The 13,999-nt window shown below is 40.7% G+C and overlaps 1 protein-coding gene across 3 annotated transcripts in view; it reads left to right on the top strand.

The window, feature by feature from the left end:
• The window catches only part of LOC106608496 (mucin-2), a 66,176-nt gene that overhangs the window by 27,511 nt on the left and 24,666 nt on the right, over positions 1-13,999 (top strand). Inside the window, exon 1 of one of the 3 annotated variants that reach the window (XM_014206436.2) lies at positions 2,011-2,212. The exons of the other annotated variants lie outside the window; for them this stretch is intronic. Within the exon in view, the coding sequence (XP_014061911.2) occupies positions 2,209-2,212 (4 nt within the window). The 5' untranslated portion in view covers positions 2,011-2,208. Of the gene's footprint in view, positions 1-2,010; positions 2,213-13,999 lie in introns of those variants that run through there. 3 annotated transcript variants of the gene reach the window in all.

The raw sequence follows: 13,999 nt of genomic DNA, 5'->3' as shown, positions 1-13,999 counted from the left end.
AACATATTGTTCTGCCTTGGATGTCCTCTCTCAATGACTTACAGATTGCTGTCATCTTGCCGTTCTCCTGTTTCAACTATTTGAGCTGACCTTGGGAGAACTGCAAACTGTTCTTCAGGTCCTGGACCTCTCTGGTCAGGTCGTCCATTCTTTTATTAGTTGAATCCACCAATATTTGGGCAAAACACTTGAAGCTATTTTCTTGTTGTTGTAACAACTGCTTTTAGAACTCTTTTTGTTAATTTTAAATATCCTTAATGTGTGATAGAGAGACACCACTGTCCTCAACGGTATTCCCACCGGCTTTGGTCTTTGTCCTGGTAGCTAGCAATGTAGATTACTTTGTTACTCCTCAGAGTTCAAGATCGGACAGGTCACAGGGAAGATTTAAAAAAAAAAAAAACAGCAGGGATCTAGACAGCGACAAACCCGGGACAATCCACCATCCCAGCCACATTTGGCTAACCGTGTTGCGGGCTGTGTTCAAGCCCTCAAGAAAACCCAGCTAGCTTGATAGGCAGCTAGTTAGCAGCTAGGCGAGCTGCTACGCCAAATAGCTCATCAGACCCATCCTTGGTCTGCAGGATCATTGGGCAGAGACTAGCAGTTCCAGCAACTGATGACAACTGCATCGCGGGATCCAAACAAAGAAGTTAGCTAGCTACTAAGAACTTTCCAATACACTTTCAAAACAACAACCTTTTCAAAACATCAAAACCGACCTGTCCCTCATTCGGTGTTCAACAGGAAGTGATGTGCAGTTTCAAGTTCCTTGGTGTGCACATCCCCAACAAACTAACATGGTCCAAACACACCAAGACATTCGTGAATAGGGCACAACAAAACCTATTCCCCATCAGGAGACTGAAAAGATTTGGCATGTGTCCTCAGATCCTCAAAAGGTTCTACAGCTGCACCATCGAGAGCATCCTGATGGGTTGCATCACTGCCTGGTATGGCAACTGCTCGGCCTCTGACCGCAATGCCCTACAAAGGGCAGTGCGTACGGCCCAATACATCACTGGGCCATCCAGGACCTCTATACCAGGCGATGTCAGAGGAAGACATAGCCACCCTAGTCATAGACCGTTCTCTCTGTTACCTCACGGCAAGTGGTACCCGAGCGCCAAGTCTAGGTCCAAGAGGCTTCTAAACAACTTCTACCCCCAAGCCATAAGACTCTTGAACCTCTAATCAAATGGCTACCCAGACTATATGCATTGACACGCCCCCTCTTTCACTCTCTTGCTACTCTCTGTTTATTATCTATGAATAGTCACTTTAATAACTCTACCTACATGTACATATTACCTCAATTACCTCGACTAACCTTTGGCCCCGCACATTGACTCTGTACTGGTACCCCCTGTATATAGCCTCGCTATTGCTATTTTACTGCTGCTCTTTACTTATTTGTAACTTTTTTTTATTTTTATATATATATATATTTTTAAACTACATTGTTGGTTAAGGGATTGTAAGTAAGCATTTCACTGTAAGGTCTACACCTGTTGTATTCGGCGGATATGACAAATACAATTTGATTTGATTTGTATGTGACCAATAAAGTTTGGTTTGATTTGACTGGTTTGATTTGGTCCTTCAGAGATTGTTGAGTTTTTACATCAGGTGATGAAGGAACTGAACAGAAGACTGGAGAGACACTTTAATTTAGATGCTGCCAACATTACGTTTGTAATGTTTAGTGGATGAATTTGTATTGTAATATAATATTCATGCCTGGATTCTAGGACATCTGATTTTATACAATAAGTGCAAACTAACTGTGTCAAAAGTAGTGTTTTTCATGTGTTACTTTTATATTGTATTTATTGATTGGCATCCCTAATGTCACAATATGCTGCCTGTTTTGCTCTAGCCTAATGACCTTTACACGGAAGTAGAGAACAGGTCTTGGCAGTTAAAAGGAATGCATTATAGACATGAGACAAGGAACAGATTGGTCACCACTACAGTACCTCATATCACGTCATACCACATTACCTTTTAAAAGTGCCCACAGTCAAGATTAAGTCCTCTATGGGTGCACCACGGATTCTAAGACAAACTACTCCTGAACTTCTGAATATTGCACTATATATACTGGATACATATAACTTGGTGTAGCTCTAGTCATATATGTATTAAGAAATTATAAAATCAACCAATAAGACATTTTAGAATCAACCGAATTTCTATTTCACAATAATGGGTAAGTATTTGAATATTTATTATAATAAGCCACATTTGTACTATTTTCAACAACAACAAAAAATCTGTAAACTCACTTTGAAATACATTATCTGTCAATCATATAGAAAAGGGTCCTTATGCATTTTATCAGTACAATACCTTTGAAATGATTCATGACGTTATTTCATAGAATATCTCAGAAACCTTATTTATTTTATGTTAAGGCCAACCACCACAGACTGAATTTTTTTTCTTCATCTACTTATCAGGGATCTACAGTGTGCTACCGTTTTGGGGACATATGCTCCTACATACGTTGCTGTGCTACCTGACATTTTTATTTGGGAGCACCAGTGCACCTAGAAGAAGAAAAAAAATCACCCAGATAATAGCAGTATTATGCAAAACTGAGGTGTCACATAAAGTTTTTTAAAATGGAGATGAGCTTCAAAAGTAACTAGGATTCGTATAGATCCAATGTAGGCTATATCTCAATCTTAATTTGTTTTATGCTGATGCTCCTAAACCTTGTATTTTGGGTTTAGGTTCAAACTGCAGTTGCTACATCAATTTTTTGACCTATAAATGAATGATATAAACCTGTTGATTTTTTAAAGAATATAACTAATAAATGCCCCATGAGCTTAGGTCAACTATCGTAGACCATGAGATGCAAAATATATGCTTATTTTTCCAATTTTGTAAAGTAAATTTAAACAAACACTGTACGGCAAGCGGTACCAGAGCGCCAAGTCTAGGTGCAAAATGTTCCTTAATTAACAGCTTTTACCCCCAAGCCATAAGACTGCTGGACAATTAATCAAATGGCCACCCTGACTATTTGCATTGACACCCCCACCCTTCGTTTTTACACTGCTGCTACTCGCTGTTTATTATCACTTTACACCTTCCTATATGTACAAATTACCTCGACTAACCTGTACCCCCACACATTAAAAACCTCTACAGGATCGGTGGGTCCCCCGCGGGATGGTTGAGCTAATGTAGGCTAATGCGATTAGCATGAGGTTGTAAGTAACAAGAAAATTGAACAGGACATAGACAAATCTGATATTGGCAGAAAACTTTAATTCTTGTTAATCTAACTGCACTCTCCAATTCACAGTAGATATTACAGTGAAAGAATACCATGCTATTGTTTGAGGAGAGTGCACAGTTATGAACTGGAAAAGTTATTAATAAACCAATTAGGTGCATTTGGGCAGTCTTGAAACAACATTTTCAACAGAAATGCAATGGTTCATTGGATCAGCCTAAAACTTTGCACATACACTGATAGTGGCCAAAGTTTAAATTGCACCTGAAGTCTAATAATAATAATAGTAATAATAATTATAATAATCCAGTGTCGTGTGGCAAGGTACAGAACGGCAGGCAGGCTCAGGGTCAGGGCAGGCAGGAAGGACAAACTGGGAAAAACTAGAAATCAGGAACTAGACCAGACAGGGGTATGGGGAAAACCGCTGGTAGGTTTCGTGAAACAAAACTAACTGGCAACAGACAAACAGAGAACACAGGTGACCTTCCCTGTGGCTCAGTTGGTAGAGCATGGTGTTTGCAATGCCAGGGTTGTGGGTTCAATTCCCATGGGGGGTCAGTACAAAAAAAAATGAAAGTATCTATTCTAACGAACACTCCAAGACCAGAAAAAGCTTTACTAGAAAGGACATTGTGACCTCTGGTGGACAAACCAGAAACTTACATCCCTCGATAACTTCACCAAAGGACCGATCGAGTTCGACAGAGAAAGACATCTACAGGTAAATATATATTGCATTTGTAATCCGAATGAACGTGTTTAGGGTGCTAAGTATTCGTATTTCTGTGAGCGTAGCTTCCAAATGGATGTACGATAAGTTGACTCTCTTTGTTTCTCCCTCTCTTCATCTTTCCCCACCCTCCTTTCCATTGTGTATCAAGCCGTCAAATCGTGTCAGTCCACTAGCCACTTTTATCTCATGTAAGTGTGTATGTGTATTCTGTTATTATTAGTTAGATAATAAATGAGTAAATCAATTTGTGTAGTACTGAATATTCAAAAGTACTAGGGTTCTTGCAAATATCAAGAGGTCTATGACGTTCAGAATGAGACTGGTGAGGAAATAAACAATAAATGACTGTTACTGATGTAACAGATATCCGTATATCTTTAGAGTCAGGAGATAGTAACTCCTTAAACAACTATTCCCATGGTGTCCCAAATTCCTAATGAGTTAATTGTTACATGATTAATTTATTTGAGTAACAACTAAACATAATTAATTGATTAAATAAATAACAGTTATCAGATTAATGATAGTCACGTCATGACACGGTTCATAAATTACATGCGGTGCTCAGGAACTTAATTGGCAGCTCACAAAAATATGTATGTCAAGGGGGTCCTTGACATGAAAAAGTTTGAAAACCCCAGATTTAGCAGACGCTATTATGCAGTGCGACTTAGTTAGTACATTCAACAAGCCGTCATATCGTGACAGTCCACTAGGGATCAGGAGTTGCAATCTACTGCAGAGATAGCCTGCAGAGTTCTGTCATACTATCCAGGTATTTGCCCAAACAATTCGAGCTTGTACTTTTAAAAATCCACCTTTCCAGAAACAAGTCTCTCACAGTTGCCACCTGTTTTAGACCCCCTTCAGCCCCCAGCTGTGCCCTGGACACCATATGTGAATTGATTGCCACTGTCGTGTCTTTGGCATCATTAAACTGAAGATTAATCTTAATAAAAAATTCTCTGTAATTATTATTACGTAATTAAACTACTTAATCATGTAACTGTAATTAACTAGGAAGTCGGGGCACCAAGAAAAATATTCAGATTACAAAGTTATAATTTTCCTAATATAACTTTCAGATATTTTAATATCTGATCACTTAGTCTTCTGATTAATGAATTATTCTTTACCTCACGTTAGTCTCATTCCAAACATCGTAAATTGTTGGTTATCTGGACAAACCCAGTCTTCACTATGAGTCATCCATACATCAATAGTCTTAAAATCATTTATTTACTAACTAAGTACTCACAGAAATGCATCACACAAACAAACAAAGTAGATATGGTTACAAAAAAATGATAGGGGAATGTGCCCTAGTGGGCTAAACCAGCATAGCGGCTTGTTAGACAGAAGGGGAGTGGGGGTCAGCTGAGAAGACACTACAGAGTTGATAATTACAACAATGGAAATGCTAATCCTTTGCACATGAACGCTCACGCATTCGGGAACAATTGCAATCAATATATATATTTACGCTCAGTGTCATCGGGATCTCTGTTGAACAGTTCGTTTCTGTTGGAGAGTTTTTGTCCGCCCTCTCGCTCTCTCTCTCTGTCGTGGTTAGAATGAAAAGTTCAGAGTGACATTCATTCATGTTATTATAGAATAGATGTTTCGGCGGTTGTCGGTCTTCGCGTTCAATGATACCGAATTCCTAGCTGCAGACTAGTAATTAATATCAAAGACTTGTTCTTATTCTGTCGGTATCGATAGTCTAAGAGTTTAACCTCTATGGGCTAGGCGGGACGAATTCGTCCCACCTACGTAACAGCCACTTGAAGCCTGTGGCGCGATTTTCAAAACCTTAAAAATCCTATTACTTCAATTTCTCAAACATATGACTATTTTACAGCTATTTAAAGACAAGACTCTCGTTAATCTAACCACACTGTCCGATTTCAAAAAGGCTTTACAACGAAAGCAAAACATTAGATTATGTCAGCAGAGTACCAAGCCAGAAATAATCAGACACCCATTTTTCAAGCTAGCATATAATGTCACCAAAACCCAGAAGACAGCTAAATGCAGCACTCACCTTTGATGATCTTCTCAGATGACAACCCTAGGACATTATGTTATACAATACATGCATGTTTTGTTCAATCAAGTTCATATTTATATCAAAAAACAGCTTTTTACATTAGCATGTGACGTTCAGAACTAGCATACCCCCCGCAAACTTCCGGGGAATTCGCTAACATTTTACTAAATTACTCACGATAAACGTTCACAAAAAGCATAACAATTATTTTAAGAATTATAGATACAGACCTCCTCTATGCACTCGATATGTCCGATTTTAAAATAGCTTTTTGGTGAAAGCACATTTTGCAATATTCTAAGTACATAGCCCAGGCATCACGGGCTAGCTATTTAGACACCCGGCAAGTTTAGCACTCACCATAATCATATTTACTATTATAAAAGTTTGATTACCTTTTGTTGTCTTCGTCAGAATGCACTCCCAGGACTGCTACTTCAATAACAAATGTTGGTTTGGTCCAAAATAATCCATCGTTATATCCGAATAGCGGCGTTTTGTTCGATGCGTTCCAGACACTATCCGAAATGGTAAAGAAGGGTCGTGCGCATGGCGCAATTCGTGACAAAAAAAATCTAAATATTCCATTACCGTACTTCGAAGCATGTCAACCGCTGTTTAAAATCAATTTTTACGCCATTTTTCTCGTAGAAAAGCGATAATATTCCGACAGGGAATCTCCTTTTCGGCAAACAGAGGAAAAAATCACAAAGGCGGGGGCGGTCGGGTCACGCGCCTAAGCCCAGAGTCCCTTGATCGGCCACTTGAGAAAGGCGATAATGTGTTTCAGCCTGGGGCTGGGATGACGACATTCTGTTTTTTCCCGGGCTCTGAGCGCCTATGGACGACATAGGAAGTGTCACGTTAGAGCAGAGATCCTTAGTAAAAGATAGAGATGGAAAAGAAGTTCAAGAAATGGTCAGACAGGCCACTTCCTGTAAAGGAATCTCTCAGGTTTTGACCTGCCATTTGAGTTCTGTTATACTCACAGACACCATTCAAACAGTTTTAGAAAATTTACGGCGTTTTCTATCCATATGTAATAAGTATATGCATATTCTAGTTACTGGGTAGGAGTGGTAACCAGATTAAATCGGCTATGTTTTTTATCCAGCCGTGTCAATACTGCCCCCTAGCCCTAACAGGTTAACCACGTGGGATGGTTAAAAAGATTCAGCAATCTACTTAAACCTTATTTCCCTCTATGATAGAGGTACTGGTCTTGTCTCAACCCTTAGCCCTCTCATAATTGAGGTAAGCTCGGTCTGGTCTCAAACCTTGTCCCTCTCGTTATCGAGGTAAGCTGGTCTGGTGATAGAAAACTCAGGTGGGGGTTTCATTCGGAACATCAAAAAGGGCTGTCTCATGACGCCAGGTCCTGTCTGTGCCCCTGGGGGTGTGCCAATGACTTAGTGAAACTTTAAACATAAATACAATTCTCTCACATTAACATCATTACATAGCATCCGTCATTTCACAAATAGTATCATCTTTACTCATTCATTTTGTACAACAATTAGATGTAAGCCTCATAACTGAGGCTATTGTATAAACAGCGTTATGGTAATGTGGCCGTATTGTCTCTCATGAGTTTCACAAAACTGTACCAAACGGACCAGTTCGTAGCTGGATTCTTCACCGATCTTTTATACATTCTCCAGAACATAAATACTGTTCGGACCTCCAGTGTTGTGAGGTGGAAGAAATTCCTTTGTTCTCTCTATGAGAACTCACTCTCTCTATACTGTCTGGCAATGAGGCAGGATCTCCTCTAGTAATTTACGACCTCTCTGACCACAGCAGCCTGAGTGTAACAGAGAGGGAGGTAGGGGGATGGTGCAGAGGTAGAGGGATGGTGCAGAGGGAGGGGGGAATAGTGCTCGCTGTACCCAAAGAGGGCAACATCATGACACCACCCATCTACAGTATCTTCAGAGTTCGTACTGTTAGGTGACCTAAACTGGCACATGCTTAACCTGTTAGGGCTAGGGGGCAGTATTGACACGGCTGGATAAAAAAACATACCCGATTTAATCTGGTTACCACTCCTACCCAGTAACTAGAATATGCATATACTTATTACATATGGATAGAAAACACCCTAAATTTTCTAAAACTGTTTGAATGGTGTCTGTGAGTATAACAGAACTCATTTGGCAGGCAAAACCCTGAGACATTTTCTGACAGGAAGTGGATACCTGATGTGTTGTATTACCTTTAAACCTATCCCATTGAAAAACACAGGGGCTGAGGAATATTTTGGCACTTCCTATTGCTTCCACTAGATGTCACCAGCCTTTACAAAGTGTTTTGAGTCTTCTGGAGGGAGATCTGACCGAACAAGAGCCATGGAACGATGATGGCCCATTAGACACCTGGCGCGCGAGTTCATGTTGGGTACCCTCGTTCCAATACGTTATAAAAGAGTATGCATTCGTCCACCTTGAATATTATTCATGTTCTGGTTAAAAAAGGCCCTAATGATTTATGCTATACAACGTTTGACATGTTTGAACGAACGTAAATATATTTTTTTCCCCTCGTTCATGACGAAAATCCGGCTGGCTTAGATCATGTGCTAACAAGACGGAGATTTTTGGACATAAATGATGAGCTTTTTTGAACAAAACTACATTCGTTATTGACCTGTGATACCTGGAAGTGACATCTGATGAAGAGAATCAAAGGTAATGGATTATTTACATAGTATTTTCGATTTTAGATCTCCCCAACATGACGTCTAGTCTGTATCGCAACGCGTATTTTTCTGGGCGCAGTGCTCAGATTATTGCAAAGTGTGATTTCCCAGTAAGGTTATTTTTAAATCTGGCAAGTTGATTGCGTTCAAGAGATGTAAATCTATAATTCTTTAAATGACAATATAATATTTTACCAATGTTTTCTAATTTTAATTATTTAATTTGTGACGCTGACTTGACTGCCGGTTATTGGAGGGAAACGATTTCCTCAACATCAATGCCATAGTAAAACGCTGTTTTTGGATATAAATATGAACTTGATAGAACTAAAAATGCATGCATTGTCTAACATAATGTCCTAGGAGTGTCATCTGATGGAGATTGTAAAAGTGCATCATTTTAGCTGGTTTTATGGTTTAGGTGACCCTGTCTTTGAATTGACAAAACATTACACACAACTCTTGTAAATGTACTGTCCTAACATACTCTAAATTTATGCTTTCGCCGTAAAACCTTTTTGAAATCGTAAAACGTGGTTAGATTAAGGAGATGTTTATCTTTCAAAGGGTGTAAAATAGTTGTATGTTTGAAAAATTTGAATTTTGACATTTATTTGGATTCAAATTTGCCGCTCTTGAAATGCACCTGCTGTTGATGGAGTGCACCACGGGTGGCACGCTAGCGTCCCACCTAGCCCATAGAGGTTAACACCCCGCCCATCCTACAATCTAAGTTAGATGCCCTCAATCTCACACAAATTATCAAGGAACCTACCAGGTACAACCCTAAATCCATAACCATGGGCACACTCTTAGATATCATTCTGACAACCCTGCCCTCTAAATACACCTCTGCAGTCTTCAACCAGGATCTCAGCGCTCACTGCCTCATTGCCTGCATGTGTAAAGGGTCCACCCCTCATCACTGTAAAACGCTCACTTAAACACTTCAGCGAGCAGGCCTTTCTAATCAACTTTGCCCGGTTATCCTGGAAGGATATTGAGCTCATCCCGTCAGTAGAGGATGCCTGGTTGCTCTTTAAAAGTGCTTTTCTCACCATCTTAAATACGCATGCACCATTAAACATTTTTAGAACTAAGAACAGATATAGCCCTTGGTTCACCCCAGACTTGACTGCCCTTGACCAGCACAAAAACATCTTGTGGCGTTCTGCATTAGCATCGAATACAAGTCAGGAACCAAGGGAAGTCAGGAACCAATATACTCAGTCAGTTAGTTAAGCTAAGGCTAGCTTTTTCAAACAGAAATTTGCATCCTGTAGCGCTAATACAAAAAGGTTTTGATACACTGTAAAGTCCATGGAGAATTAGAGCACCTAAGTCAAGCTGCCCCAAGCTGTCAAGCTCACACTGATAAATCTACGATAATCGATAATTTCAACAAGCATTTTTCTACGGTTCGCCATGCTTTCCACCCGGCCAACATCTCAGCATCCCCCACAGCAACTTGCCCAAGCCCCCCCCCCCCACTTCTCCTTCAACCAAATCCAGACAGCTGATGTTCTGAAAGAGCTGCAAAATCTGGATCCCTAAAAATCAGCTGGGCTAGACAATCTGGATCCTCTCTTTCTAAAATTATCCACCAAAATTGTTGCAACCCCATTTAATAGCCTATTCAACCTCTCTTTCGTGTCGTCTGAGATCCCCAAAGATTGGAAAGGGGAGACACTCTAGACCCAAACTGCTACAGACCTATATCTATCCTACCCTGCCTTTCTAAGGTCTTCGAAAGCCAACTTAACAAACAGATCACCGACCATTTCGAATCCTACCGTAACTTCTCCGCTATGCAATCTGGTTTCCGAGCTGGTCATGGGTGCACCTCAGCCACACTCAAGGTCCTAAACAATATCATAACCGCCATCGATAAAAGACAGTACTGTGCAGCCGTCTTCATCAACATGGCCAAGGCTTTAGACTCTGTCAATCACTGCATTCTTATCGGCAGACTCTATAGCCTTGGCTTCTCAAATGACTGCCTCGCCTGGTTCACCAACTACTTCTCAGATAGAGTTCAGTGTGTCAAATCGGAGGGCCTGTTTTCCGGACCTCTGGCAGTCTCTATGGGGGTGCCACAGGGTTCAATTCTCAGGCCGACTCTTTTCTCTGTATATATCAATGATGTCGCTCTTGCTGCTGGTGATTCTCTGATCCACCTCTATGCAGACGACACCATTCTGTTTACATCTGGCCCTTCTTTTGACACAGTGCTAACAAACCTCCAAATGAGCTTTGATGCCATACAACAGTCTTTCCATGGCCTCCAACTGCTTTTAAATGCTTGTAAAACTAAGTGCATGCTCTTCAACCGATTGCTGCCCGCACCTTCCCGCCCGACTAGCATCACTACTCTGGACGGTTCTGACTTAGAATATGTGGACAACTACAAATACCTAGGTGTCTGGTTAGACTGTAAACTCTCCTTCCAGACTCACATTATACATATCCAATACAAAATGAAATCTAGAATCGGCTTCCTATTTCACAACAAAGCTTCCTTCACTCATGCTGCCAAACATACCCTCGTAAAACTGACTGTCCTACCAATCCTTGACTTCGGCAATGTCATTTACAAAATAGCTTCCAACACTCTACTCAGCAAACTGGATGTAGTCTATTACAGTGCCATCCGTTTTGTCACCAAAGCCCCATATACTACCCACCACTGCGACTGCCAGACTACCAGCTTTTCCACTGGTCCAGAATACAATTGCGGCGATCTTTACGCCGAGGCTTGGCATTGCACATGGTGATCTTAGGCTGCTCTACCATGGAAACCCATTTCATGAAGCTCCCGACAAACAGTGCAGACGTTGCATCCAAAGGACAGATGATTTTTACGTGCTACGCGTTTCAGCACTCGACGGTCCCATTCTGTGAGATTGTGTGGCCTACCACTTCGTGGCTGAGCCAATTTAGCTCCTGGAAGTTTCCACTTTAATAGCAGCTACAGTTGACTGAGGAACCTCTAGCAGGGCAGACATTTTTTAAACTGACTTGTTGTAAGGGTGGCATCCTATGACGGTGCCACATTGAAAGTCAATGAGCTCTTCAGTAAGGCCACTGCCAATTTTTGTCTATGGAGATTGCATGGTTGTGTGCTCAATTTTATAAACCTGTCAGCAACAAGTGTGGCTGAAATAGCCAAATCCACTAATTTGATGGGGTGTCCACATACTTTTGTATATATAGTGTATTAACGCCAACATCTACTGAGGCATATTAAAACACTTACGTTTTTTCAGACCACGAGTATCATCCAATCCGACCATTAACTGTCAATTTATGGATACGATTACGATTATGGCCATGTCAGCACACCCTTACCCTATAGGCTGTCTCATCGTCATCGGTGATCAGGCCTACCACCGTTGTGTCATCAGGAAAACGTAATCATGGTGTTGGAGTCGTGCACAGCCAAGCAGTCGTTGGTGAACAGGGAGTACAGGAGGGTACTAAGCATGCACCCTTAAGGGGCCCCCGTGTAAAGGGTCAGTGTGGCAGATGTGTTGTTGCATACCCTAACCACCAGGGAGCAGCCTTCAGGAAAGTGAGGATGCAGTTGCAGAGGGAGGTGTTCAGTCTCAGTGTCCTTAGCTTAGTGATGAGCTTGGAGGGCACTATGGTGTTGAACGTTGAGTTGTAGTCAATGAACAGCATTGTCACATATGTATCCCTCTTGTCCAGATGGGAAAGGGCAGTGTGGAGTGCAATAGAGATAGCGTCATCTGTGGATCTGTTGGGGCAGTATGCGACCTGGAGTGGGCCCAGGGTGCCTAGGATGATGGTGTTGATGTGAGCAATGACCAGCCTTTCAAGCAGTGGAGGACGGCTCATAATAATGTCTGGAACAGAGCGAATTGAATGGCATCAAACAAATGGAAACCATGTTGGAAACCATGGAAAAGTCATTTCACTGCTTATTTTTGTTAGAATGTTTATTTTTCTTTGGACAGTGAAATGACGTGGCATTACCTTTTTCTTAGTATACACACATTTACTATTATACGTTTATTTAGTTTCTAGTGTAATTGTTTTTGATCATAAATATTTGTGTTGATAAACACAAGCATGAAAACACTGATATGTATTTAAGATACTCGAGGATACTGGGGGATACTGGGGGATACTCGATTATTGGTTTAGGAAATGTAGGTAAGAGACTGTCCAAATATTTTATTTATTTTATTTCACCTTTATTTAACCAGGTAGGCAAGTTGAGAACAAGTTCTCATTTACAATTGTGACCTGGCCAAGATAAAGCAAAGCAATTCGACACATACAACAACACAGAGTTACGCATGGAGTAAAACAAACATACAGTCAATAATACAGTAGAAAAATAAGTCTATATACAATGTGAGCAAATGAGGTGAGATAAGGGAGGTGAAGGCAAAAAAGGCCATGGTGGCAAAGTAAATTAAATATAGAAAGTAAAACACTGGAATGGTAGATTTGCAGTGGAAGAAAGTGCAAAGTAGAAATAGAAATAATGGGGTGCAAAGGAGCAAAATAAATAAATAAATACAGCAGGGGAAGAGGTAGTTGTATGGGCTAAATTATAGATGGGCTATGTACAGGTGCAGTGATATGTGAGCTGCTCTGACAGCTGGTGCTTAAAGCAAGTGAGGGAGATAAGTGTTTCCAGTTTCAGAGATTTTTGTAGTTCATTCCAGTCATTGGCAGCAGAGAACTGTAAGGAGAGATAGAAGGAGAATATCAATAAATGTAATTCCAAAATCAGAGGGTTGTTCTAGAATATTATCTTTGAACAAATTAACATTTTCTAATCCAATTCCAATGGATTCTATACCAAAAAATGTCCTTGTATCTGTGAGCCACAGCAGGCATTTTTAGGGAAATGTGATGTGTGTAGTGTTATTTCTTACATTATTTGTTCAGAAGTTTTCTTGCATTACTACCTACAGATGAAAATAACGTATGGATATTAGATCGCTGGTCACTCACAAGCATTTCGACCAGCAATTCAACTTCCTTAAATTGGATGCTTTGTTTGAACTCCCCGAGGCAGTTCGATTCATCCCTGGGGCTGCTCCAAGATGCCAAAGCCAGAGAAGAGGTAGAATGAGTGGGCTCCTAGTCAGAGTCAGGAGGCGTGCATACCATCCACCACTTCCGAGTATATTACTCGCTAACGTTCAGTCTCTGGACAATAAAGTAGACGTGTTCAGTGCGAGGATCTCCATCCAGAGAGACATCAGAGACTGTAACATACTCTGTTTT

This window comes from Salmo salar, chromosome ssa07 (assembly GCF_905237065.1).
Source record: "Salmo salar chromosome ssa07, Ssal_v3.1, whole genome shotgun sequence".
Lineage (NCBI taxonomy): Eukaryota > Metazoa > Chordata > Actinopteri > Salmoniformes > Salmonidae > Salmo > Salmo salar.
Note: the sequence above shows the minus strand (reverse complement) of the source record. Positions and strands in the feature narration are given on the sequence as shown.